The sequence below is a fragment of the Pteropus alecto genome, unplaced genomic scaffold (genome assembly GCF_000325575.1).
Source record: "Pteropus alecto unplaced genomic scaffold, ASM32557v1 scaffold226, whole genome shotgun sequence".
NCBI classification, from domain to species: domain Eukaryota; kingdom Metazoa; phylum Chordata; class Mammalia; order Chiroptera; family Pteropodidae; genus Pteropus; species Pteropus alecto.
The window spans coordinates 6,471,414-6,496,417 of record NW_006440132.1 but is presented as its reverse complement, the minus strand read 5'-3'; the positions used below and the strand labels follow the sequence as shown (position 1 = coordinate 6,496,417).

Genomic DNA, 25,004 nt, shown 5'->3' with positions numbered 1-25,004 from the left:
TCAATGTCTCTTAATCAGCTGCCCTGGCTCCTCCGTTGAGCAAGAGTCCTGAATGGACATGTCCCTCTGTGCAAGAATTCTTGTAGGAAGGAACCACAGAGCTGGATGTCAACGAGTTCGTGAGTCAGTTTAACCAGAGTCCAGATATTGATGCAATTCCTCTCCCAAGGGTTCTGGAATGGCAGAACGTTTGTGCTGACAGTCTCCGCTAGTAATAAAAAAAAATAGTAATAACAACTAAGGTTTATTTAGCACTGACCGCACGCCAGGCTCTGTCCTAAACAGCTTTTATGGATCCACTCTTTCAATCCTTACATCAGCCCCTATTATTAACTTCTCAAAGGGTAAACCAACCACATCCCCATTTTACAGAGGAGAAGACTGAGGTTCAGAGACCTTAACTGCCTTGCCCAGGCTTCCATGGCTGTGAGTCCGGCAGATCGAGGCTGAGCGTGGGAGTGGGTTTGCCCAAGGTTTGTAGCATGGAGACCGCCCAGCTCTCCACCCAGGACCCTGCCCCCCACACAGCGGCTGCACTTCAGTGGTCCATTTCTAATTCTCTTGGTTCTAGCTCAGACTGCCCAGAATCCCGCTTCATTGGGTAGTTTGTAAAGAATTCCTTTCTATTTGGGGGTGGTGAGGGCTCCTCCATGAAGGGAAAAGAGCTTGGGGAGCCCCTTCCTCAGACTCACCAAAGACCTTTGCATGGTCTGGCCTCGCTGGGTTGTGCTGGGCTTTGCTGGAGACCAGCTTCTCCAGGGAGGCTGCCTCGTGTGCGCACCAGTTCCTGAGCAGGATGGGAACTGCCCCTCTATTTGCCTTTCCCCTGTGGTCCTACTAGGTGGCACTTGGCATGGTGGTTGAGAGTACCTCCTCAGGGGCCAGACCACTCTGGCAAACAATGCCACTTCCGCTGCCTACTAGCTGTGTGACCTTGGGCAAGTTCCCAAACCTCTTCTTGCCTTGGCGTCCTCACTGCAAGATGAGGATAATAATAGCACCTATTTCACAGAAGTTATGAGAAACGAATGAGTTAATACATGCCAAGTACTGGGAAATTTGCTGATTGTTATTTATTCCAGTACTAGCAACTCACTTTATTGTCCTTTTCCCCCACTTGATTGGAAGCTCCTTGAGAGGAGGGCAGTGGGTTAAGGTCAGGCCAGTGTCCCCCACGCCCTGTAGAGCAGACCTGGCCTCCCAGCAGAGGCTTAGTCAATGTGTGATGGGTGAGAGAGAGCGTGATCAGAGCCATGAGTCGAATGAAGGTTCTGGAGGAAGACACCTCCGGCTAACTTCCCAAGGTCTTCCTTGATGGCCAGCTGCTGTAGATGTCAGTGATGGCCTGGGGGCTTGTCCGGCTTGCATTGTAGGTCTACACAGCATGCTCAGAACCCAGGTCTTCCGACTCCAATCCTGGTCTCCAGCCCCAGCCCCGACCCGTCCACAAGTTCCAGTAGCTGCCGCTTCTTATTTCATAGCTAGACGACCTCTACCTGCCCACCCCTGTTCCACCATGTTTGTTTGCTTAAAAAAAACAAAACAAAACAAAAAAAAACCAAATAAACAAACATAGTCTATCTCGGGATTGGTTGCCCAGATAAGACCTTAAAGCCTTTTAAAAACAAGCACCCACAGGAGTGCTCTTCCTGAAGTCTGTGCTTTCTGCCAATCCATCTGCACGGGCTAAGAGTCGGCATCCCCGAGGATCCAGAGAACTCAGCCAGGCTGCCAGACGTCTAGGTTGCTCTCTAGATTTGCCAGCATTCTAGAAACTCAAGGTTAGAAACTCAGCTCTGGTGAACATTTCTACCTCCAGCCAAAGAGCCCAGAGGACCCCCTCTCAACTGCTATACAATGTTTCAACATTTCAGACAGGTCTTTTAGGTATTTGGCATTCCGGGAAATCCGAATTTCAGGATTTCCAAGAGCTGCTCCCAATTCTAATGTTCTGAGGTACCAAAGACCTTCTTCTAAGTTTGACAGTTCTGGAGAACTACTGCTCTATTTCTTGGGGCCAGAGATCTGCCCCCGAATTCCAGCATTCTGGAGGTCTGTAGCTTTCGGGGTTCCAGAAGTGTCCTCTGGAATCTGCAAGTTCTCAGTAAGGACCACTGAATTTGAAGAGTCTTGATATGTTCCTGGATCCTATCGAATTCCTCCAGGGTTTAGGGATTCTGGATAAGTGGCAGTTCTAGAGTGAGGATGCTGATTGGGAGATGGACACAGGGCTTATGAGATGGGAGTAGTGGAGACTAATCCCCTTGAGTTCAGTGTCTATCCCTGGGAAAGTAAGTGGGGGTTTTGCTGAGCTGGAACTAGGAATCTGGAAAATCGTGGCTGACTCCAGGGGGAGAAGGGCTCATCCAAACACAAATGAACCAGCAACAGCTGGGGTCCCCCTAGGTGGTCCCTGTCCATTCTCTCAAGGCAGCTAAGGAAAGTTCTCACGCTCAATGCCAGGGGCCTCCCCTGCCTGAGGCTGGAGACCTCCCAGCAAGCAGGGCCAGGACGCAGTGAGTGAGATAAGGGATCTGGGATGAAGAGGAACCCAGGCTCCAACCTGCCGAGCCATCCAAGCTGACGTGGCATTAAATTACCTACAGTAGAAATAAGTGACTTTATGGCATGAGTCAGGCCCACTCCTCCCCTCCTTCAGGTCTCTTCACAAATGTCGCCTTTCCTGACCCCCTGATGTAGAACTGCACTCGCCCTGGCAGGTGGACCTTCTATTTTGCTCCATATTATTTATCACTAACTCCCCATGTATTTTGACCATTTCTTGTTTCTTATCTGTGTTCTGTGAGGGGAAGGATTCTTACGCTTTGTTCAATGCTGGACCAAAGTGGGTTCTCAATAAATATTTGTTGTTATTATTTTTTTAAACTCAAATTGTCAATTTCATCAAATTGCCATGTCGACTGCAAGTTGCTTTTGGCCAAACCACCTGCAACAGGCAAAGCCTTGTGCTAACCTCTCTCCATGTATCAGTGGATTTAATCCCCGTTCCACGAGGGGCTAATTTTATTGTTTCCGTTCTGCAGATGAGGACACTCGGACTCAGAGCAGTTAAGTCACCTGCCCAAGACCACTCACAGATAAATGACGCTGGGATTTGAACTTGTGTGGCTCAGTCTGTGGACTTAACCATGGTCACCTCTGCCTGGTCCAGCTGCCTGTATTATCTGCCGTTAACCCACGTCCTTGGGCTCTGCCTCTGTGGACGCTGGTTTTCCACAAAGTCTTGCTTTTCAATTCCTGGCCGCTGGGGGCTCCAACCTGGGCTGACCCTGTTGGCCCCAGCTTCAGGGACCAGCCCTGCAGAGAGATACTCAGAAGTCAGAGGCCCTGCAGTGGGGAAGAATCAGAAAGGCCCATAGCCTGCCCCGAGTCACAGAGCATGCTCGATTGTGCCCTTGAGGCACCCCGCTTTTCTCTGTGGGTCCTCACTCCTCTGGAGAAAGGCGGGCATAATGAGAGCATATCCCCAGCACTGTCTTCCAGAGCAGTGATGTGCAGGAGAATGCTGGGTCTTTTCTTTCTTGGTCTTGCACGAGGTAGTGGGGTGGGAACAATGGGATTTGATTTCCTTAGGCCAGGCCTGTGGGCAAGTCTGAGCACTGTCCAGATGATGGCTGAGACCCCAGGGCCATCCCCAGGCTCCCTGCTACTCCCGGCTGTGCCCCTGGCTCGCCCTCTGGCCTTGGCTCACTCCTTCCCCAGTGTTCCCCGCACCTGTGGTGCAGGCCGGCCTGCCCAGGGCCTTGCTTGAACCCAGGGCCCCATGTCAAGAGAGTCCAAACTTGAGGCCTGGCTTGGGCACTTCTGGTTAGTCATGTCCCTCCCCACACTGCTGGTTTCATTGGTCCCCCTGCCTCCAGCTCGTCCTCACCAGTCAGTCCACCTGCCACAGTGGCCAGTGTGACCAAAGAGCAAATCTAAGCTGGTGACTCCTCAAGACCCTTCGGTGGCTTCCCCTGCCCTCGGGACAAGCCCAAACTCTGGAAGCGCCCCACAGGGCCATGCACTTCCTGACGCTGGCCACCTTCGGCACCCCAGGGGTCTCTGGGCCTTTGCCTCTGTGGCCTCATCCTGCCCTGGGCCAGCCGCTGTTCATCCTTGGAGCCTTAATCATAACTCTCTTCGGCTAACCTTCCCTGACCCCCTTGACAATTTCTCCTTGGGTGACCCTCCTCCATGCCTCCAGTCCCCTGGGTTTCCCTGTCAAAGCACATGTGTGAGGTTAAGTGTCAGCCTGTCTGTCCCCCTGCCCCCGACTGGGAGCTCCTTGCGCAAAGCCAGCTTGCTCCTTGTCGGTCTTGTTTACCACCTTGATCTGCAGTTGATGCTAGTGGTGTTTTTGAATGAATGAATTTATGAACCAATGAAGAAATGAGCCATCTGGGTCTCAGTCTCCCTAACTACAAAATGGGAGAGTTAGGTCAGCCTGACGGCTTTTCGTAATGAGGTTCTCTCACTGGCACCCCCAATTTCTCATGTCAGGCCTACACTTCCCCATAATGATAGACCCACTGCATCCCCCTGGGCACTATACCAGGGATGATGAGACTGCTCACCTCCTTGACCTTCATTAGAGGGCAACAGGACAGGGAGCCATGTCCCCCATGCAACTGAAACCAGAAAGTGGTCCGGGGGGGTGCAAGGCTTCACCGGGGTCTCAGAGCAGGTCTGTGGCATCAGAACTCAGGTCTCATGACCCCTGCAGCACCGGGCCACATGCAGCTGGCACAGAGAAGCGAGCCCCTTAGTCTGCCACCTGCCCCAGCTTGAGGCCTCACCAGTTTCCATCAGGCTTCCTTCCTGGGGGTGCTCACCCTTTGATTCCCACACTTGCCCAGTGGGACACAGCAGTAGTTCAACTAAAACTTGCATCATACATGAGATGGGAACCTGGACTATTTCTGATCAGAAGGGGACACACATCTCTGCCAGTGTCTTTGTCTCCTCTTCTTTAGACTCCCCTGAACGCCCCCCCAGTGTCTTTGTCTCCTCTTCTTTAGACTCCCCTGAGCCCCAACCCCAACCCCCTCTGGGATGTCCTCATGGGAAGTGACTGACTACCTGGAGGACAGGACTAACCATAACCAGACTTGGAGCTGAGGCCTCTCTTTATTGATACAAATATTTCATCACCTGCTGCCTGCTTTCTCCTGAATCCAGTCTCATTTCTTGTAGTCTGGGGTGGCACCCTCCCTTTACTTCCCCAAATTATTCTCTAGCCCCCACCCCCTGGCCCTCAGGAATTGTCCTTGCGTGCTGCGGAGTGGAACGGCAGCTGCTATCCCCATTGGACAGATGAGGAGACGAACCCTGGCGTTCAGAGCCCAGCCTAAGGTCACATGGTGGTCTCCTGGGTTTCCGGTTTGCCCTCAGCAGTGAGGCAGGACTTGGATGGGGCTCCGTGCGTTCTCACTGCGGGGGTGGCTGGTGCCGGCCACGCCTCAGAGAGCTGCCAATCTGGTCTCTGAGAGCCTCCAGTCTCCGGGCCAGGTTTGGAACCGTGGCCCCACCTAAGGGGCACGATGAGACTCGAGGTCTGCACTACTACCCTGGGCCCCTCCCTACCTGGGCCCCTCCTTGCCCAGGCCCATCAGGGTCCCAACATCCTCTGGGGAAGCCTCAGGTGGTACCCTCTCTCCTCCCCCCTCCCCCACATACACCGTGGGCTCTTGATACCCATCTGGGATTGCAGGTGGCCCTAGGAAGAGAATTCCAAGTTTGGAAACTAGAAAGGTCTTAGAAATCACTTCTCAACATGCACCCTATTTCAAAGATGGAAAGAATAAGGTCTGGAAAGGGTGGGTTCAGGCCCAAGACCACAGAAAGCATTAGGGGCTCCTCCCTCTTTCCTTCTTCACCTCTCAGCACCGGTGATGTGTTCGGGGGCCCCACGGGCAGGGGAGGTGCAGAGGGTACCACCTCCGCCTCGGTCAGCATTTCCGCCAGGACTTGGGTCTGAGTCCAGTCGCTGTGACTCCTGCGCGAGGTGAGTTGGGTGGTGGGAGGTGAGCTTTCAAGTTCCCAGGCCTCCTCTTCCCCAAGCCCAGTGCTCCAGCGCCCAGCCTACCTCTCTCTCTGGCACTTGACAGAGCCAGGGCTGCACGGGGGTGCCCAGGCTGAGGGCTGGACAGAGGGGGACATGCCATTTGGGGCCTTAGGGCCAAACACCTGCAGGCAAGACCAAAGCCCTGCCTCTTTGTGCTGACCACAACACCACCATCCCTGCCACACCTGCCCCACAGGACACCAAGAACGTCTGGTGGGCATAACGAGGCAAGGTCTTTGTTGCTCTTTCTGTGGGCAGTGTGTGGCCCTTGTAATGTCCTCTCAGAGGGCAGGAACTCTGGTTGATACCTGAGTCCTCAGTGCCCAGAGCAGGTAGAAGACAAAGCAAGGAGCTGAAAGGAGAGTCAGTGAACAAGCGAGCGAACACAGGAATCAGCAAATGCATAAACGAGTAATAGGTAAGTGAATGAATGAGTGAGCGAATGGCAGAGTGAGTTCCCATGAAAGAAGGTGGGATGAGGAGGAAGGGGAGGCAAGGCAAACAGCTATTCTGAACCTTAGGCAGAGGGAGCCCCAAACCAGCCACTCACCCCACTGACCCAGCCTGGGACCTTAGAGGCCCTGGAGCTCTGGAGCCTCCCGGACTGACCACCTAGATCAAGGCCTCCAGCTCTCCCAGATCTCCCTCATCCCTACCTTGGTCTTTCCTACCTGGGGCAGGTGGAGCTTCCTCTGTGGACAGGCCCAGTGGGCCAGTGGTGCTCGGCACAGGGGGCAGAGATGACAGCAGGGGCAGGAGCAGAGGGGTGGCAGGGCCTGCAACAGGGCATGTCAGAGGCTCCCTATCATCCTTGCTCCTTCCCACTTCCGGCTGTGTAGAGACTCACATGGCAGGAGGGAGCTGGCACCATCACACAGGGACATGGTGGGGCTGGGCCACGGCCTGGCTGGTGAAGGCAGCAGGCGGAGAAGAGGCGGCTGAAAGAGAACAATGGGGTCTGTGCCTTCAGCCCTCAGTCATACCACCGGGCTGGTCCCCATGTCCCCTCTTTTAACGAACACTAAGTGCCAGGCACTGTTTGTAATGCTTTACGAATGGACTCATTTTATCCAGTCTTTAAACACCCTGTAAGGTGGGTACTGTATTACCCCCATTTTACAGATGAGGAAACCCAGGCAGTGAGAGGTTACATGACTCACCCAAGGTCACACAGCCAGTAGGTACCAGAGCTCAGGTGGCCTGGGTCCAGAGGTCAGACTCTCAACCATTTCCTCAAGCCACCTCTTTCCCACCTGCCCTCTGTTCCAGGGCCCATCTCTGGGCTGGTAGCCACGCTCACCGCTCCAGCTCATGGACCTGCTGTGTCAGGACACGCTGCTCATCCCGGGCCAGGTCCCAGCTACTCTGCAGCTGGATCTTTTCTTTCCTGGGAAGAACAGGCCCCGGGAAGGTGACAGGAGGCAGGGTTGGTCGGAGTATCAGTCAGCCTCTCATTGCGTGTACTAGCTCCAACAGGCAGGTGGGGACAGAAGGGAGCTGGGGGTGGGGGGTAAGGGGGGCAGAGTGCGATTTGCCAGAAGCAGCCCAGCAGTGAGGGGTGGGCAGAGTCCCCTGGCTGGGGCTGAGCCCTACCTGAGCCTCTCATTCTCTAGCATGAACTCCTGGAGCATCCCGTAGAGGTTCCGCTGGGCCCAGGCCACCCGGCTCCCACTGAATCCGGAGACTGCAGGGAACGGGGAGGTGGCTGGGTCCACGGGAGCCCCAGACCCTCTCCACGCCTCATCCGACCCCCAGGGAGTGCATACCCTTGACGTCCCTTTGGCCCAGTTGGGACCGCAAGAGACGGTTCTCCTCCTGCAGCTGCAACACCTCGGTCTCCAAGCGCGGAGGCTGCTTTGCCATGGGAGACTGCAGAGAAAGAGGCCCTGAGCTGCAATTTACGGTTGTATAAGTTGCGCACTGCACAAGGGCTTCTGGGAGTGGGGAGTGAGTGTAGCCTCAAAACCAGCCCATGCTTCACTCATCAGCCTTGCATCCTGGCACAGGGCTATATCCACTTGGAAAGGGCACCTTGTCTTATTGCATCAAAGTGCCTATGGCCTTAGCTGCATGGCTGGAGGGCCCACTCTAAGCTGGACCCTGCTCCATGTCACACCATAAACTCAGTTCTGTTCAAACCTTGGCCCAGATCCTGACTCCAAACAGGACCCTACATCAGGCCCCAACTCAACTCAGACTTAATAATACCAATTGGGATCCAGGCTAGACCCTGAATCATATCCCAGATCAGACTCCAACCTTAGACCTGCCGTAACACTGACCATGACCCTGATGCCGAGCCCACCCTACCCAATCACGACCCCATCATCAGGATTCCAGCTCTAATCTTAACTCTGACTCAGTCTCAGACTTCAACCATGACACCAGCTCAGGCTCCAGCTTCTGCCTGATCCCCAACCATTGCCATGCTGTCCCTCTGCCTATGTCTTCCTACATTCACCTTGGGAGCCTGTGGCCGAGTGGTGACCCGCTGAGCTCGGCTGGCATATCGCAGGGTACTAAGAGTCTCAGGAAGGCACTGGGCTGAGGGGGACACGCAAGCCACCTGGGGAAGATGGCCTGAGTGTTTCTCTCCGGGAGCCCCTCCCTCAGGCCCTGGCCCTCCCTGCCAGCCCCCGTCAGGTACCATGAGGGTGACCCCATGCCCCCCCAGTGAGTCCGCCAGCAGCTTGGTGAGCTTGCTGTCTCGAAAGGGGATGTGGCTTTGCTTCCGCTGTGGGTCCAGCAGCAGGGAGATGCAGTGACCTGGGTGGGGAGAGCAAGGCCCAGCAATGTTACACCCCTTGCCCAAGACCACCCATCTGGTCCACGCAGCGCAGGAATCTTCACCCAGGCCTGTGTGACTCCAAAATCCCTCTTTCCAAATGATCTTATTCCTCTTTCAAACTGGCCTCTGCCACCAGACTGGGGCTCTTGAGGGCAAAGATGGCTCTGTCCAGCCTAGACTCCCAATAGCCAACAAAGGGTCCGGCACTCAGCAGGGGCTCAGGAAATGTCTGCCAAATTAACTGAAGAGGAGCTCCCTGAGTGTCTCCCCACGCATGTGCAGAGGAAGGGCCGATGACGGGGAGTGGAGGTGGGAAGACAGGCCAGTTCTCTCCCTCTCACTGGACCTCAGTCTTCCCAACTGCACAAGGGACCAGCTGAATGTCTGAGGGCTCACACTCTGCCCCTGAGTGTGTCTACCTCCCAAGTTGGAATGTAACTTTATTCTAATAGAATAAAGTTTATAGGGTTTAAACAGTCATCGACAAAGTCCTAAGAGGGGAGGCATGAGTCAAGCTGAGGCCAGAAGGGGGCCTGTGGCTCCTGGCTCACAGCTCTTTAATTCTCTTCCACATACTACAACTCCGCAGGTTCCACCTCCTCACCACCCCTTCTCCATGGACAGCTGCAGGTCAGGCAATAAGGGGGACACAGGAAGTCAGACTTGGCCCCCAGGTCTTACCCAGGGCCAGCAGGCTACGGTTGATGCTGTTGGCCTCGAGCATCAGCTCCCCACGGGATCCTGTGGCTGCCACCTTCTCACTGCCGGCCAGGTCTACAAAGCACAGCTTCCCACCTACAGGGTGTTCCCCAGGATCCATGGGAGACACCTGCTGGGACTAGGGGGTTGCGGCGTGATGGGAATTGGGAGGAACTGTCTCCGTCAAAGTCACACAGCCAAGGTTTCCACTAGGACCCCCTTGCATGCCAAGTTGGTTTATACACCCAGAGGGAGACCCCTGCTGGCTGGCCCTGGGCCAGCTCCTTCCCCAGGCTGGAGCACTCACAGTTCGGCGGCTGATATAGAGTGTGAGCAGGGCATGGCTTCGGCTGGAGGCCTGGTTCAGAGTATGAGCTGAGCTCCTTCGACGACTAAGACCTGAAGGGAAAAAGCATCAGGAGCTGGACCTGGTAGGAAGAACAGGTGGTCACCAGTGAAAGCAAAGGAGGAAAAGCATACTAATAGAGGGGCCAGCCTGTGCAAAGGCACAGCGGCAGGAGAGGGGAATGATGGGAGGTGGGGTACGGTTCTAGCACAGACGGGTGAGAGAAGGATGGACGGAAGTGAACAGAAGAATGTCGGATTCATATCTGGTCAATGTCCCTCCTGTCGTGGTGTGGAGGGAAGGAGAGGGCGCAGAAAGATCACCTGGAAGGTGTGGCACAACACTGGGGCAGAAACCCAGTCTCAGTGTCCCCGATGGCTGCCACAGGGGGATGCTCAATAAATACTTGATGAATGAATGAATGAATGAGACTGGAACGGAGAGGCCCTATAGGCTGGGTTAAGGAGGTATGACCTTTGCCTAGGGTCCGGAGGATCTGGAGAGGAAGAGGGACGTGGTTTGCTGCATGGAAGAGCATGACTGGAGCCGGGAAGCTCTGAGGTGAGATGACCTCTCCAGGGAGCAAAAAAGAGGCCTGAGGCCGAGGCTCTCGCCTGGAGAAAGAGTGGACCTGGAAAGAGTTTGGAAGGTGGATCAGCAGGCCTGGGGGTGGGATGGGGCCATCCTTGTGTCTGAATTGTTGGTGTGCTGGCCCTTTGCTCCCACAAGGGTCATGTCTGAATCCCCAGCTCCAGCCAGGGGTGCTGAGTGCAGTCAGGGAACGGTCGAGGGATGGGCCTCCCCAGGACCCCAAAGCTCCTCTGAAGCAGCACGAACCCATTTGCAGAAGTTCCATCAGAGCCCCCAGACTCCCAAACTCCACCACCCGCAGCTGCTCCACATAGAAGCCCCGGGTCTTGTTCCAGCGGACAGGGAGGGGCCGGGAAGGTCCCAGGCTCAGCAAGTCTCGAACCTGGGTGACGAGGGTGGCGGGTGAGGGAAGGATCCCCGAGTCCATGTTCCATCCACCCCAGACCCTACTGACCACAGCCCTCCCCCGCCCCCCAACACACACCTATTTTGTCCCTTGACCCAGGCTCCTTGGGAAGAAATGCCTTCTTTCAATTGTGGGCTGTCTTTCTATTCATCTTAGTCCCCCCCACCTGCTCATTGTAGATCTCCAGATAGGAGGCACGGAGGGTGACAGGGGCGCCCAGGTGCTGCACGCGGTCTAACAGCCAGGCGAAGGTCCTCTGCATGATGCCACCCAGGCTGGGGGGTAGGGGTACCCCCTCTCCCTGGAGGCAGAGACAGCTGAGCCTGAGGCTGGGTCACCAGCACCACTACCACCGCCACCACAGTAATAGCTGTGCTTCGGAGAGCCCTTACTCTGCCCCAGGAACTAGGCCACGTTCCCATACGACATCTCATTGAATTCTCACACTCAGCAATATCACTCCCATTTTACAGACGAAGAAACCGAGAGCTTGTAAGTGAAGGGGACAAAATTCGAACTCCATATTGGGCAGGTCCCTTCACCTCCCTGGGCCTCAGCTTCCTTATCTGCAAATACATGGGGTTGGGCTACACTGTCCAAGGCCCTACCCTCTGGGAGTCTGCGCACCCACCGGCTCCCCGGAGCTTCCAGCTCACCAACCCCTGACCCCCGGGGGCTCCTCTTACGCTTGGCCCACCTGGGGAGGAGGCCCGGTCAGGGTGTAGGTCTTCCCGGAGCCGGTCTGGCCGAAGGTGAAGACGGTGCAGGAGAAGCTGCAGGTGGCAGGGGTGCGGCTGGACCCAGGCAGAGGGCGGGGGTCCGGGCTCGACCGAAGCGTAAGGACAGCGCGGGGGTGCGCAGCATCCCCGGGGCCTCACTCACCCGCGCAGCGCCAGCTCCCCCAGGCGCCGCACACCGCAGGCCCGGAACACGTCCTCCTGCGTGCACGCCCCGTCCAACACTGCGCCGAAGCGGAACGCTACGTCTGGGCCCCCGCCCGGGGGGCTCACCTAGGGGAAGGGGCAGTGGAGAAGGGGCGGGGCCTGCGGAGGGCGGGGTCTGGGCAAAGTTGTCTGGGGCAACAAACGAGGCGTCCTCTGGATAGTTTTTTTGGGGGGCGGGGGGAGTAAGGGGGAGGGAAGTTCCTCACCTGCAGAGTCCTGGTCCCTGAGCAATGTAGAGCGCTCTGCTCCCCTCGACGCAGCTCGGCCGCGCTCATGGGACGCACCCTGGGGTCCGACGGGAGGGCGAATGGTCCATCCGATGTTTCCATCAGCCCCTTCCCTTCCTCTCTCGGGCACCTCCTAGCCAACCTATTCTCACCTGAGGACTACCTGGATGGGCGTTTCCGGCCTCTCTGGCCCCCGCTCCAGGCTCCGTGCGGGATCCCTGTGGTAGCAAGGTGAGTTAAATCATCCCTGCGCCAAGGGGCTCCTGGAACCACCCAGATTCTCTGCTTACCCGTCGGGGGACCCAAGTTCCTCCATGTCCTGCTTTGCACACGGAGTTAGCTCCGCCTCGTTCCTTTCCCTCTGCACTACCCTCCCTTCTCCACCGCACTAGGACTGGCTACACACCTTACATCCCCCACCCCTGTCCCCGCTTCTCAGGCAGCCATCCATCCGGAAAGGCCCAGGCCCGCCCAGGGCCAGCTAGTTAAAGATTTACCCACCCCCACCGCTGTGGTGGAGAAAGTCTCTCCCAAGCTAGAGGACCCCTAGCTAGGGGGTCGGGGAGTCTGAGGAGCCCTTGCTCTTGCCTAGTACCATCAGGGGGGACCACCCAGACCAGCCTCCTCTGTGCACAGATGGGAATACAAGGCAGGGGTGGGAAGGACTCAGCCAAGGCCACACAGCAAGCCTGGGCAGAGCATGGACAAGGCTGTTCCTACTCTATCCACATATTCCTCCAGTTTTGTAATTTTCACACCCCCAGCACCTCGCCTTTCCAGTCCCTGGCAGCTCCAGCTACTTCACAATCCAGGGACCAGGGAGGGGAGAAGCCTAGAGGGGTGGGAAGGGCTAGGTCTCAGCTCTAAGAAGACCATGGCTGGATTGAGTTCCTGACTTTAGTTGACAGCAGTCCCAGAAGCCTCTAGTTAAACATCGGCCACCTGCTTCTCCAATACCAAGGTCAGGACTGTTGTTTAACCCTCTCCTGGACTGGCCGATGAGAGTAGCAGAGATGTGTGTAGATTGTGTTGGGGTGGGGCACTCGCCTATTCAGAGCCAGACTCCCTGCTGGGTACCAGGCAGAGAAATCTCAGTCTGTCTGGGAAGTGTGCTATCTAGGATGCAGGGGGTTGGAGGAGTGTTCAGAGGCCTGTAGGGGCAGGGAGGTAAGGGTCTTAGGTGAGGGTTATAGGATCTTCTAGCAGGATCTATAGGAAGAGTTAGGTATAGCAAAGAGCCACTGTCCCCAGCTCTGCTGCTAACATCCCAGAGGGCCTTGGGCAAGTCATTTTCCCCTTTCTTAACCTGTTTCTTTCTTGTAGAAAGAAATTAATGATTTTACAGAGTTGCTCTGAAATTTCAGTAAGACAGTGTACAGATGGTTCCTGACTTAAAATGGTTTAACTTACGATTTTTTGACTATGATAGCGCAAAAGCAATAAGCATTCAGTAGAAACTATAATTCAAATTTTGCATTTTGAATTTTTTCTTGGGCTAGTGATATATGGTGTGATACTTTCTCATGATGCTGGGCAGTGGCAGTGAGCACAGCTCCTAGTCAGCCACACTATCACGAGGGTAAACAGCTAATACTTTACAGCGTAGAATTAAATGCGTTTAGACTTAATGTATTTTCGACTTACTGTAGGCTTATTACCGTAAGTCAAGGAGCATCTGTAATTGAGAGTCACAAATTGTACAGAATTATCTAAAAGCCAAAATAAAAATCCCTAGATGATCTCAAAATTCCTTTCGATTCAGAAATTCCTTAATCTATTATATATATTTTAATCCTTGAAGTGGCTAGGACAAGGATTACTATTTCTGTTTTTTACATGAAAAACAAGAAAATGAGTAGGCAGGGAGGCTGTCTAAGGAGAAGGTGAAACCGAGAGGTTTAAACCCACAACTGTGAGCTAAGTCCTGGTGCTATTTGCTCTTCCGGGCTGCCTTTTTCAGCTGTAAACCCAGTAAGTGAACAAGTAGCTCCTTTAAATTCCCTTAAAAGGATTAAGGACTATCAGTTATTCATATCTTAGTGTGTTTTGAGTTAATCAGACTGCTGTCCACCTCAAACTGGCCTGAGGTGAGCCACACCGAAGGGATTTTGAGATAAGTGCAGAGACAAGGGATATGTGCATGTTGGGGTGTGATGAACTGTTTGTGGGGGCCCAACCTGGGTCAAATGTTCCAAGCACTGGATGTTCCGAGCCTGTCCTCTATTCCCAAACTGTACCTTTTCATTAGGAACAACAGAACCTCCGTGGTTGAGGGAGAGACAGGGGAAAGAAGACATGCGGGAGACTCGGAGCATGTTGGCAGCCAGCTGGCCCCTGCTGGGGTGTTTCTCCAGGTTTCGCTAGAGGGCAGCAGAGCACCATGCCACCACAGCGCACCACAAAGGAGGCTTTGTCAAATGCAGGCATGCCCTTTCCATACATTTTTCTCCTGAGCCTGAGCAGTGTGCAGGGGTGCTGACCAGCCTGGTGCTGTGGAAAGGGATGAGCAGACCCTCAAGAAGTGCTCCTTGAGAGTGAATAAAAGTAACATTGAGCAATCAGGGGACCCTCCCGTGCACACCCTTGTTCTGGGTTCAAGCTTCTTCAATCCACTCCTCCCTTTGATCCTAGCCATTCTCTGTGGGAAAATCCTGCCCTGACTCCCTGGGGCCTCAGAATAAAGTCTGAGTTCCCCCACTGAGACTCAGAGTTATTCAGACTCTTATCTCCTGCTGACCCTTGTGGTTGTCCCTCTCCACTACCTACTGCCCACCCCTATCCTGTGCACAGGGGCCCGCACACAGTAGGAGCTCAGCAACTGTCAGTGGGAAGAGAAGGAGCCAGGAAAGAGGAAGGGAGGCTGATGAGAGGGCTGCTGGATGCCTTCTGCATCCCGCCCCAACCGCCACCTCTCCTCCCGTCCTCCTCTCAAGACTAACTGCAAACACTCAACTTCGTGATGCAAGGGTTTCTTCAGGGACTCATTTATCATGGAGATCATCAGCTCTTGTCACAAAGCTGCTCTCAAATGTGGCCAGAAGCTGGGTGACCGTCTCCCAGCCCCAGCCAAGCTCCCAGATGAGTCTGGGGCTCACCGTGCTAGACAGCTTTGCATTGGACTGAGGTGGGACTGAGCTGAGAAAGAAGATCGAAGAGAAAGGAAGTTCTTCCTTTATCACATGACACCCGTCATTCATTGTTCCACTTGTCCCCCCTACACCCACCCCAGAGGAAAAGCCAGATGGATCCAAGGCCAGTTGTGAAATTTTCCGAACAGAGCTTGCTGTAATCTTTAATTAAAACGTGAATGTAGGCCATAGGACTCATTTCACAAAATTCTCTGAAGCAGGGACCTAGGGGAATCATTGAATTAACCTCTCTGGTCCCTTATCCCCATTTTACAGATGGGAAAACTGAAGAGTGACTAGTACAGGGTGGAGCAGCACTTGCATCGGTAGAAGAGCAGTGATTTTAGGAGGAGATGGAGAGAGTCACCGTAACCCATGGGCGCCCCTGGGCTACTCTTCCCCCCGAATGCCTGGCCTCGCTCCTCTGCAGCCTCAGGAGGCTTCTCTGCTGTGTCTGGTAGCTACTGGCAGCCTTGCCAGGCTTCCCGCTCAACAAGGAGTTTTGTGAGGCTAGAGATCACCTCCCAGCGCCCAGCTCAGGGCCAGGCACAGAGGCGCACCTACTGTCTGTCTGATGAAGGCAGGAAGGTCCAGCCGGAAGAAATGAGATGCCCTGAAGCCAAGCTTCGCCTTTTGGTGAGGATGGCTAGAGATCACCTCCCAGCGCCCAGCTCAGGGCCCGAAGCCTCTACGGCGGTTGTGAAATAAAGGGACCCAGAATTGTTGAAACTCCTTGTTTCTAGGATCTCAGCTCTTCTCCCTAGAAACATAACCAGCTTTCCCCTGAGTCAGTCTACCCACTGTTCACCCAGGGATGACTTATCTATGAGCTGGATATTTTCCTCTAAAAACAATAATGTTAATGTGTAAGAATGTGAAGGGGCATTAAGGACCCTCTCTTGCACAATGATGCCTCATGTGTCTGGAACCTTCTGAATCAATATTTATTGAACACTGGGCACTTTTTCTACTTCATTTTAATTAATTTTCAAAGCAGCCCTCTGGGACTGGAACTATGATTGTTCCCATTTTACAGATGAGACTCAGAGATATTCAGTAACTCGCCCAGTAACTCGCACTAAGTGGTGTGAGCATCTGACTGTCACCAGTGCTTGTATTCCATTCTCTACATTCTCCAGCCCTTTCTGTGAGCTGTTCTGCAAAGCTGAACTTGGATAACTGAAGATGACCTTTTAAGTACACGACTCGCCTTAGTTTAACCATCTCTGTTGAAACATGTTCCCATATTGGCTTCTGCGCTGCCCTGCCTCTCCCCTGGGGAATGTTTTAAGGCAGTGGAGCGCTACCCCTGGCCTCTGAATCACCTGAGGATTCCAGGCCCCACCCCCAGGATTCCGATTAATTGGTTTGGGGGGTCGGGCCAGGGCATCAGTGTTTTTAAAGCTCCCAAATGGATCTAATGCACAGCCAGGGTTGACAACTACAGTTTTCAATTTTTCTTGATGACCATCCCATCCAGTGTGTGACTGGGGCTATATTCTTATAGAGTGATCTCTTGGATCCCGATGGGCATTTTGAGACCTTCTGTCTGCATTTTCTAGTCTACCAACCTTTCTGTTGGGACCAAACTTCCTGATGAGCCATCTTACTCTAGTCCTTAGATTCTCTCTTTTCATTTCTAGCTTGGGATCCACTGAGAAACAGGCTGAACAGAGCAGAACTGACTACAGGCCCTGCCTGTAAGGACTATGGAATGTATTCAGAGTTTTGCAGATTTTTTTCCCTTCTAGGTTTCCTCCACATAGGTGACAGGAAGCTGTCTAATGTGGGAGGTGCAGCTGCACATTCTATTGGAATGTTAAACACTCCCAAGGAACCCACTATGCACTGGGTCACAAACTAGGTGCTAACAATCCACTGTGTCATTTGGTTGTGAGCACAGAGTAGCTGCATCCTCTCCCAGGAAGCCCTCCTGGCTTGGGATGGGAGCCCTCCTCTGAGGACCCACTTCCTCCCACACCTACCATCACCATGACCTTAACCCATATGGCAGGAGTGGTGCGGTGCATTGACATCTGTCTGCCTCAGAGAACTCTAAATAAGCTCTCCGAGGGCAGGAACTGGTCAGTGAATCAAGGCCCGTCAAAATGAACTACTCATAGCAGCTGGAACCAAATGTCATCACAGGCGAGAAAAGGGAATCCTGGCCAAAGAGCAAGGGCTGGGGAATCTGGGACAGCTTCCTGGAGGAGGTGGCATTGGGACAGACTTGAAAAGGTGGCTAGACATTGAGGCAGGCAGAAGGGAGAAGAGCATTTTAGGCAAAGGGATCAGCATGAGCAAAGGCCCAGAGGTGGGACGAGTTGAAGAGTAAACTGTTGCTTTGTGGGATCGAAGGTCAGGAAGACTGGTGAAATCATATTCCAAACTGCCAAAAGCCAGAAGCTTTCATGGAAGCCCTGGAAGGGTCCTGGCTAGGAGCTTGCCTTCTCTCATTCTTCTGGAGGAGCAGAGCCTGGAGCAGCACTCGCCTTGGTAGTAAAGATCAGTGATTTCAGGAAGAGATGGAGAGTCATAGTAACCTATTGGTGCCCCTGGGCTACTCTTTTCCCTAAACACCCAGCTCCTCTCATCTGCAGCCTCATGAGGCTTCTCTGCTGTGTCTGGTGGGTACTGGCAGCCATGCCAGGCTTCCTGCTCAACAAGGAGCTTTGTGAGGCTAAAGGTGCCCTGATGACCCCTCCTTGTGATTATTTAGGCTCTTCCTAGGAAGCCCCGCCTGTCTTATCAGCACGGAGGACACTGAGTTCCAAGGGCCTGGGTGGGTGCCAGGCCCCACTGCTGACTCGCCCCTCTGGCAGCTAAGGACCTGGAACGCAGAGTCGGTGCTTCCCCAACAGTGCAAGCCCCCAGAGCAGTTCCCACAGGAGCAGCAGGAAGCATGTTGCCCAGCCAGAGTCATCACTCCCTGCTCTGTTTCCCAAGGGAGACCCCCTCCCAGCCACGCCTGGAGCCTCAGTGTTCCCATATGCGAATGAGGGGCACGGGGGACCAGAGGTAGGAGCCTGCCTGCTGCGGGATTCTGGGATTTCTGGCAGCAAACACCATCCTTGCCCCGCTGGGAGAGGTTGAAGGAGAGATGCAGCCCCCCACAATCCCAATTCTATTTCGGGGACAGCGTCACTTTTCTCAGCAAGCCAATAGGATTTGATTAGCACCCATTTCTAGGGCTCTGCACCCTTCATTTCTTCTTGCCAACCCCAGATGGCAATCCACCTGGGTCCCTCTCCTTTCCAATTTCCATCTACTGGACCCTGTCACCCCTCCCCAGAATTAAAAAAGGTGATTCTCTCATCCTTACTTCTCCCCTGGCACAATGCCCACTTTGGCATTACTGTTACTACTATCACAGTAGTATGTCTGGTAATACTAGTATGGCTACAGCTGTCTACTAATACTAGTACTTCTACTACTACTACCACCAGTACTTCTACTATTCTATTACTACCAGTACTTCTTATTACGACTACCACCACCAATAGTAAGTACTTCTACTACTATTACTACTGTTACTTAGACTACTAATACCATTGCCACGACTGCTACTACTGGTATTTATACTACTAGTATTTTACTACTACTACTACTACTACTACTACTACTACTACTACTACTACTACTACTACTACTACTACTACTACTACTACTACTACTACTACTACTACTACTACTACTACTACTACTACTACTACTACTACTACTACTACTACTACTACTACTGCAATGAACTACTATTTACTGCTACTTCTCATAACAGAAAACATTATTGATTATACGCAGTGGGCCAGGGACTGAGCTAAGCACTGTCTATCGCTTGATATAATTTAATCATAACGATAGCCCTCTGTGGTATTAATATTCTCTCCACTTTACGGATGGGGAAACTGAGGCTTCCAGAAGTGAAGTAATTTGCCCAAAGTCACAAGGGCAGTAAGCGTGAAGCAAGATCTTGATGAGCAATCCGATTATGGGGCAAGTCTAGGATCTAGAATCCTGCCCTTCCTCTGTCCTTTGTCTGGGTTCCTGAGTACATCCTTGGCTTATCTTGAGTCCTCAGAAAAGTACTCCCCGAAGTTGAAGAAGGGGACCTACCCTTTTGCAAGATGTCTAGAATAGAGTGAGCGATGCACGCGGTAGACGCGCAGTACTTACATTGTTTGAATTAATTGGATTCTAATAACCACCCTTTAAGTATGGAGGAGGATTCAGATGTCACATTTGGGAAAACTGAGACTCTCGAAGTGCTGTGATCTACCCAGAGGTAGAATCGGGACTATACCCTTGTACTGTCTTTTCGTGACCTGAATACGATGTGAACTGTTCACCCCAGCCACGAACTCTTCCGTATGCGTTGTACTTTACAGTTCACAAAGCTCTCACATCTATTGTGTTATTTCATTCATGACAACATTCAGAGGGGGTGATCGACTCCGTTGTGTAGATAAGGAAACTGAGGCTCAAATTGTTAAGGCAGCTTTTGAAGGGCTCCTGGGAGTCAGTGGCAAATCCAAAATTTGAACTATACCCCCTATTTCTTGACGCCTGAGAGTAGGGGCCTCCCAGCTGGAAGAATCCAAGAGGCCTCTCTCAGGACAGCCCTCCAGCCCCGCTCTGCCCAGCCACCTCAGCCCCTGTGGTGGGTGAGCCCACAGCCCCAAGGGGTGGAGACAACTGGTTATTTCTAGCCTGGTACTTAAAGGCTGGCCAGGGAGTGAGGTGTGGGCTGGCCAGAGGGCTCTGTGCTCTCAGAAGGGTCTGGCCTTTGGCTGCTGAGACCTAGGCAGGGGGTCAGGGATTTCTGTCCAAGCCGCCTAGGCTAGCCAAAGCTGGGCTGGTATCCCAGGAGAGGGCAGGCCGCCCCCTCCCCCAAAAGGTAAGATGTAGGTAGCCAAGATGCACACAGGCAGCTCATTCAATCTCCTCCAGCTCAGCTGACCCTGTTCTGGGCCGTGGCCCAGGCTGAGGTGCTGCCCCTGCTCCTCCCAAGAGACGGAAAGAGTAGGCAGCAGTCCCTATAGGGGCCTGACGCAGCCACAGTGGCCTGAAGATCAGTTAAGAGCAAACGCATTACACTCTGAGCACCCCTTTTGTGCAGTCCTCCCTCCCAACACAACTGCAAGGTGGAAATTACCAGCCCCTCCCCGTCGAACAAGGAATACTATCGCCACACTGACCTCCTTTCAAAGCACCAAGCATTTCCTGCCTCAGGACCTTTGCGCTTGCTGCTCCCACTGCTGGGAGTACCTTTCCTTTAGCTTCTCACACGGCTGGCTCCTCCTTTTCCAGGCTTGAATTGAAAAAGCCACCTTTCAGTGATGTCTTTTCTGGCTCCTCTGACTAATTTGTCACCCTCCTCAGCTTCCTCCCCCGCATTTGTAGTTATTTACTGTTGTTGATTTTCTCTCTCCCCTGAGAGGGCAAAGACAAAGCCTATTTCATTGACCATTATGTCCCCCAAGGTCCAGCAGAGGGCCTGACACATAGAATAAACAGCACATGAGCAAGGAAGGAAAGTGAAAGCCTTTGCTCTTGTTTTCACTTCCAGAGGGCATCGCAGCCTTTGAACTCAGCTCTGCCTCTCTGCAAAGGCGCCACGTGCCACCTTCGAGCGTGCTCGGTGATGATGCCACACGCCCTGCACTGTTCCTTCCTCAGCCCAGAGGCACAAATGGGGCTCAGCACTTTTTCTAGCTTCTCTCATAGGTCTTCCAGCTTCAGCTTGCATATATCAAAAGGACAGGGAGCTCACCCCATCCATTGCGATAAAGTTCCCTTTCGATGCCATGTGTCCTTCCAGACGACGGAACAGGCTGTTCTTCACAATTCCTCATATGCTGATGAGGAAGAATCTCTGTCGTTAGCACAAGCCTTCAGATTTTTGACAATTCCCTTTTCCGTTTGTTTATTTCTTGAGCGCCAACCCTGGGCCAGACTTGTGGTCACAAAGTAGAGAGCAAAACAGCCTTGGTGGCTGCCTTCTCCACGTTTACGGTCTGTGATGGCCTTTGAGCCATAAGACAGTTCTGGTGCTGGTGGAGGGGCGTGTGCTATAGGTCTGCTGTTTCTGGAACTTTCCTGTGCCCAGGCATCACCCAGGATCTTAAGACACAGATTCAGTTGCAGCAAACCTGGACAGAGAGTCTGCATGTCCTACCAGCTCCCAGCAATGCCGCTACTACTGGTGCATGGGCCACACTTCGAGGAGCAGGGTGTAGACCCAACTGACAAAGGGGGACAGTGAGGCCCTGAGTGAGTATGGGACTTGCCCAGGGTCATCTGGCAAGGCAGCAGGGGCTAAGGAGGGACTGCCTGACTCCACCAGCCAGGACTCAGGAATTCACAGCACAGGCCGGGCTCAGTGTGCCTTTGTGAGGCGGCATACCTGAACTCACCCAGGCTGCCCGCCCCTGCCCATGAATAGCGGGCCTCTTTCCTTCCTGCACCAGGCCAGGCAGGCGTGCGCCCATGGCCTCCCCCTCCCCTGTACGCACACTCACACACACTCACACACCCCTGCCGGCCCGGCTGCCCTCCCTGTTTGGGGAAAGTCAACAAGAGCATTTGAAAAGTCTTTCTGTGTGGAGAATCTGTTTGTATAGGGGGAGGAAACGGAGAGCTGGCCAATAGGTAGAAATATTAATGAAGCTTGTTATAAAGGGCCCATTCACGGCTCTCCGAGTAAATAGGGCTCTTGTCGGGCTGCCACGTTATCTGCCAAGTTCAAGAATGTGGTTTGAAAAAATAGAATTTAAGGGGGTGAGGTGGAGCCTTAAATGGCCAGCCTGCTGGCGCTAGAACCAACTTCAGGAGGAGCCTTTGCTGAGGGGGCCAGGGCCGGGAGCACTGGGTCTTGGGGTGAGGGGCTGCCCAGGGACAAGGGCTGGGCGAGGAGCTGCCGGAGAAGGGAGCTCAGACAGAATCCCGTGTGCTGGCGTGGAAAGCCTGGTGCTGCCCTGTCCCCGCATTGGTGTCTTGCCCAGGGTTCACAGCTCCTCGGTTCAGACTCCCACCCGGTGGTGCAGGTCAGGAGAGGGGCAAGGCTGCAGGGGCATCTCAACCTCCGCTTACCTGAACTCCTCCGGGAATTTTGCATTTTGGGGTGTTGGTAAAGGGGTGCCTTTTTAGTAACTCTCAGCCATAATGTAGTGCTACTCCGCAAACCTCAGCCATCTGCTCTCACCCCCTACATTCTACTTTGCAAATTGTCCCCCACACAAGACATAAGAAAGAGCACAAAGGACTGAGACACTCAACCAGCCCGTTTCACATGGGGCAAATTCTGGGCTCAGGGAAGGAGAGTGACCAACTCAAGGTCACTCAGCAAGTCTAGCAGAATTGGGACTGGTTTCTAGCAGTTTCTTACTGGATCAGGTCCCCAGGACTGAGGACAGTTCCTGGCACAGCAGAGGCACTTTGTCATTTCACATGTACAATGTCTTATTTTTAGCTCTGGACTTAAAGCAACTAGTAAGCAAAGGTCCTGTCTTATGCCCAGTTTGCCGTTGCCAGCTGTGTGGCCTCGGGCAGGCCATTTTGCCTCTCTGAGCCTCAGCTTTCCCTTCCATTGTAAAATGGGGTCATCAGGGCCTGCCCCTCCCATTTAGAAGACTCAGTGAGAGGATGTTGGTGAGGTGCCCAGCACTGTGCCAGGCTCTTGGTGGGTGGCCCAGGAACGGTGGCTGTGGGCATTTCTTTTTCTGTCCCAGTCTGTGGCTCAGGACCGTGTCTCCAGGAAGCCTGTTCCCTGGGCTCTAGGTTTCAAGGGGTGGCTTCCACATGGGTCCTAGAACACTGCCCTGTGCTGAGGGTCACAAGAAGCTGGTCATCAAGAGGCATGGGCTTCTGCCACAGATGACATTAGGCAGCACAGCCACACCAGTGTGTGAACTATCGCGCGGGTCTGTGAAAAGACCCTGCAGAAAGCTGTGGCAAGCAGCCGACCTTCCATCTCCTCCCCAAATGGATGCTCGGAATCCACGTCTGTCAGACAAGGGTTAACCTGTGTGTGGGGAGAACATTTATATTGGCTTTTCTTTGAAAATAAAAGGGGAGAAATTCTTATAAAGCAAAAAGGAAATAATCAATGCAAAAACTAAATGGAAACACTTTTTAAAAGGCTCTGCCAGGAGCTTGCTGTGTAACCTTGAACAGTGGGGACTTAAGAAGATTTGGAAAGCAAGAAGTCAGCAGTGTCCCTTTAAGGGGAGGTGGTGTGGGGTACAGTCACAACCATAGGCTCTGGGTACACAGACCAGGGTTCGAACCTGGACTGTGCTTCTCACCAGCTGTGTGACCTTGGGCAAAGGATGGCCCTCTCTGGGCTTCCATTCTTTGATCTATACAAGAAAAGAGAAGAGAGGGTTAAAGTGTGTGAAGGCCCTGGCACATCATGGATGCTCATTAAATGTCAATTTCCTTTCCTTTCTGGGCCTCTTGGCAGGCTTAGAGGAAGTGTCTGACAGGTCTCACCAGCCAGACCTGAGAGAGACGCAGCTCTGCAGGCTTCGGCGCCTACACAGCAGCTCAGCAGCCCAGTGCTGACTATGTCTTCACAGGCCTTTACAGTTTGCAAAGCTCTTGCCTCCTCACCATCAGAACCTCCAAAGAATCTTGTGAAGCGAGCAAAGCAGTGTTTACTACCCATTGCATAGAGACCGAAAGAGGGTAAGGGACCCAGACCCAAAGCTCTTGGACAGGACCCAAAGTTGTCTCCATTTCTTCATTCCTTCAGCAAATACTGGTTTGTTATGTGCCAGGCGCTGTGCTGAGGATGGGAGGTACAATACTGAGTAAAACCAGACACAGAAGGATGCATGACGGATGGATGGATGATGGATAATAGATGAATAGATGAGTCCATGAAGGAAGAATGACAAGTTTCTTGAAGTCTGGCTCCTTGTCTATTCTTTCCAACAGTGACCCCCCAATACTGAAAGGGGTACCTGGAACAGAGGAGGAGCTAACACTTGTCTTTTAGGAGCTGAAACTGCTCACACAATGTCTTCTTTGGTGGCATGGACTCAAGGACCAGACTGCCTTTCTACACAACTTTCTAGCTGTAAGACTGAGGGGAAGTTACTTAACCTCAGGGTGCCTCGGTTTCCTCATCTGTAAAACAAGGCTGACAATATTTTATAGGTTGTCGTGAGGATTAAATGAGTTAATATATGAAAAACTTAGAACAGAACTGACTGGTGCGTAATAAGTACCAAGTAAACACTGGTCGTTATTATTTTTCCGGTTTCACTTCTAAACTCCTTCCTGTCTCCTAAAGAGGATGATAAACCCTCTGAAGGCAGGACTGCAGCCGCTCTGCCTCGGGTGCCTCTTAGTAAAAATATCTGTTGATGCTGTGGTCTCCAGATGGAATGACTTTGAGTCCAAGTCAGGGTCAGAGAATCAGGGTTCACATTCCACTGGGGCCAAAGGCAGAGCTGGCCCCTGGCTGAGGGAGGCAGGGTGGGGGAATAGTCGGACCTTTGGGCTGGGAGGTGAAAGGTCACATTTCTATTCTGGTCCTGCCATAGCCCGTTCCATGGGGCCCGGCCTTTTTGGAGCCTGGGTCTTCCTGGTTAGACATCAAGGGAGATAGTCTTCTGTGAACCATTCAAGTCACAGACTAAGGCAACATAAATCAGGCAATTTTCGGCTCCTCATCCTCAATTTTCCTCTCTTTGAACGGATTTTTCCGGATCGGAAAAACTGAGACTTTGCTAGCCTTGGAACACGCACGCTCTCTCTCCCTGCCGAAAGGCTGTGTCAGCGTCAGCTAGTGGTTGAGGATGGC

At 53.1% G+C, this 25,004-nt stretch overlaps 1 protein-coding gene across 10 annotated transcripts; it reads right to left on the bottom strand.

The window, feature by feature from the left end:
- Positions 1-5,111: 5,111 nt before the first annotated feature.
- KIF12 (kinesin family member 12) lies at positions 5,112-12,444 on the bottom strand. 10 transcript variants are annotated; one of them, XM_006917135.2, is made up of 19 exons: positions 12,359-12,444; positions 12,221-12,286; positions 12,048-12,126; positions 11,780-11,907; positions 11,595-11,670; positions 11,064-11,198; positions 10,738-10,873; positions 9,862-9,953; positions 9,537-9,693; positions 8,715-8,833; positions 8,529-8,633; positions 7,834-7,936; positions 7,661-7,751; positions 7,368-7,454; positions 6,915-7,005; positions 6,739-6,843; positions 6,089-6,189; positions 5,880-5,998; positions 5,112-5,531 (listed from the first exon to the last, which is right to left on the bottom strand). In XM_006917135.2, exons 1-19 carry the CDS (start codon positions 12,382-12,384, stop codon positions 5,431-5,433), a joined length of 1,917 nt encoding a protein of 638 aa, XP_006917197.2. In that variant the 5' UTR covers positions 12,385-12,444; the 3' UTR covers positions 5,112-5,430. The 10 variants fall into 10 exon arrangements, with proteins under 10 accessions (XP_006917197.2, XP_024906243.1, XP_024906250.1 ...); XM_025050475.1 differs by having other exon boundaries at positions 6,089-6,144; XM_025050482.1 differs by having other exon boundaries at positions 11,780-11,858; positions 12,048-12,286; positions 12,359-12,438.
- Positions 12,445-25,004: the final 12,560 nt, after the last annotated feature.

What these genes read in the sequence shown, in the direction of transcription:
- KIF12 (XM_006917135.2), bottom strand. Translation starts at nt 12,384, where the DNA reads ATGGAGGAACTTGGGTCCCCCGACGG. An exon ending in CAGGTCCATGAGCTGGAGCG is followed by an intron (nt 7,006 to 7,367) that starts GTGAGCGTGGCT and finishes GTTCTCTTTCAG; the next exon opens with CCGCCTCTTCTCCGCCTGCT. An exon ending in GTCAAGTGCCAGAGAGAGAG is followed by an intron (nt 5,999 to 6,088) that starts GTAGGCTGGGCG and finishes CACCTCGCGCAG; the next exon opens with GAGTCACAGCGACTGGACTC.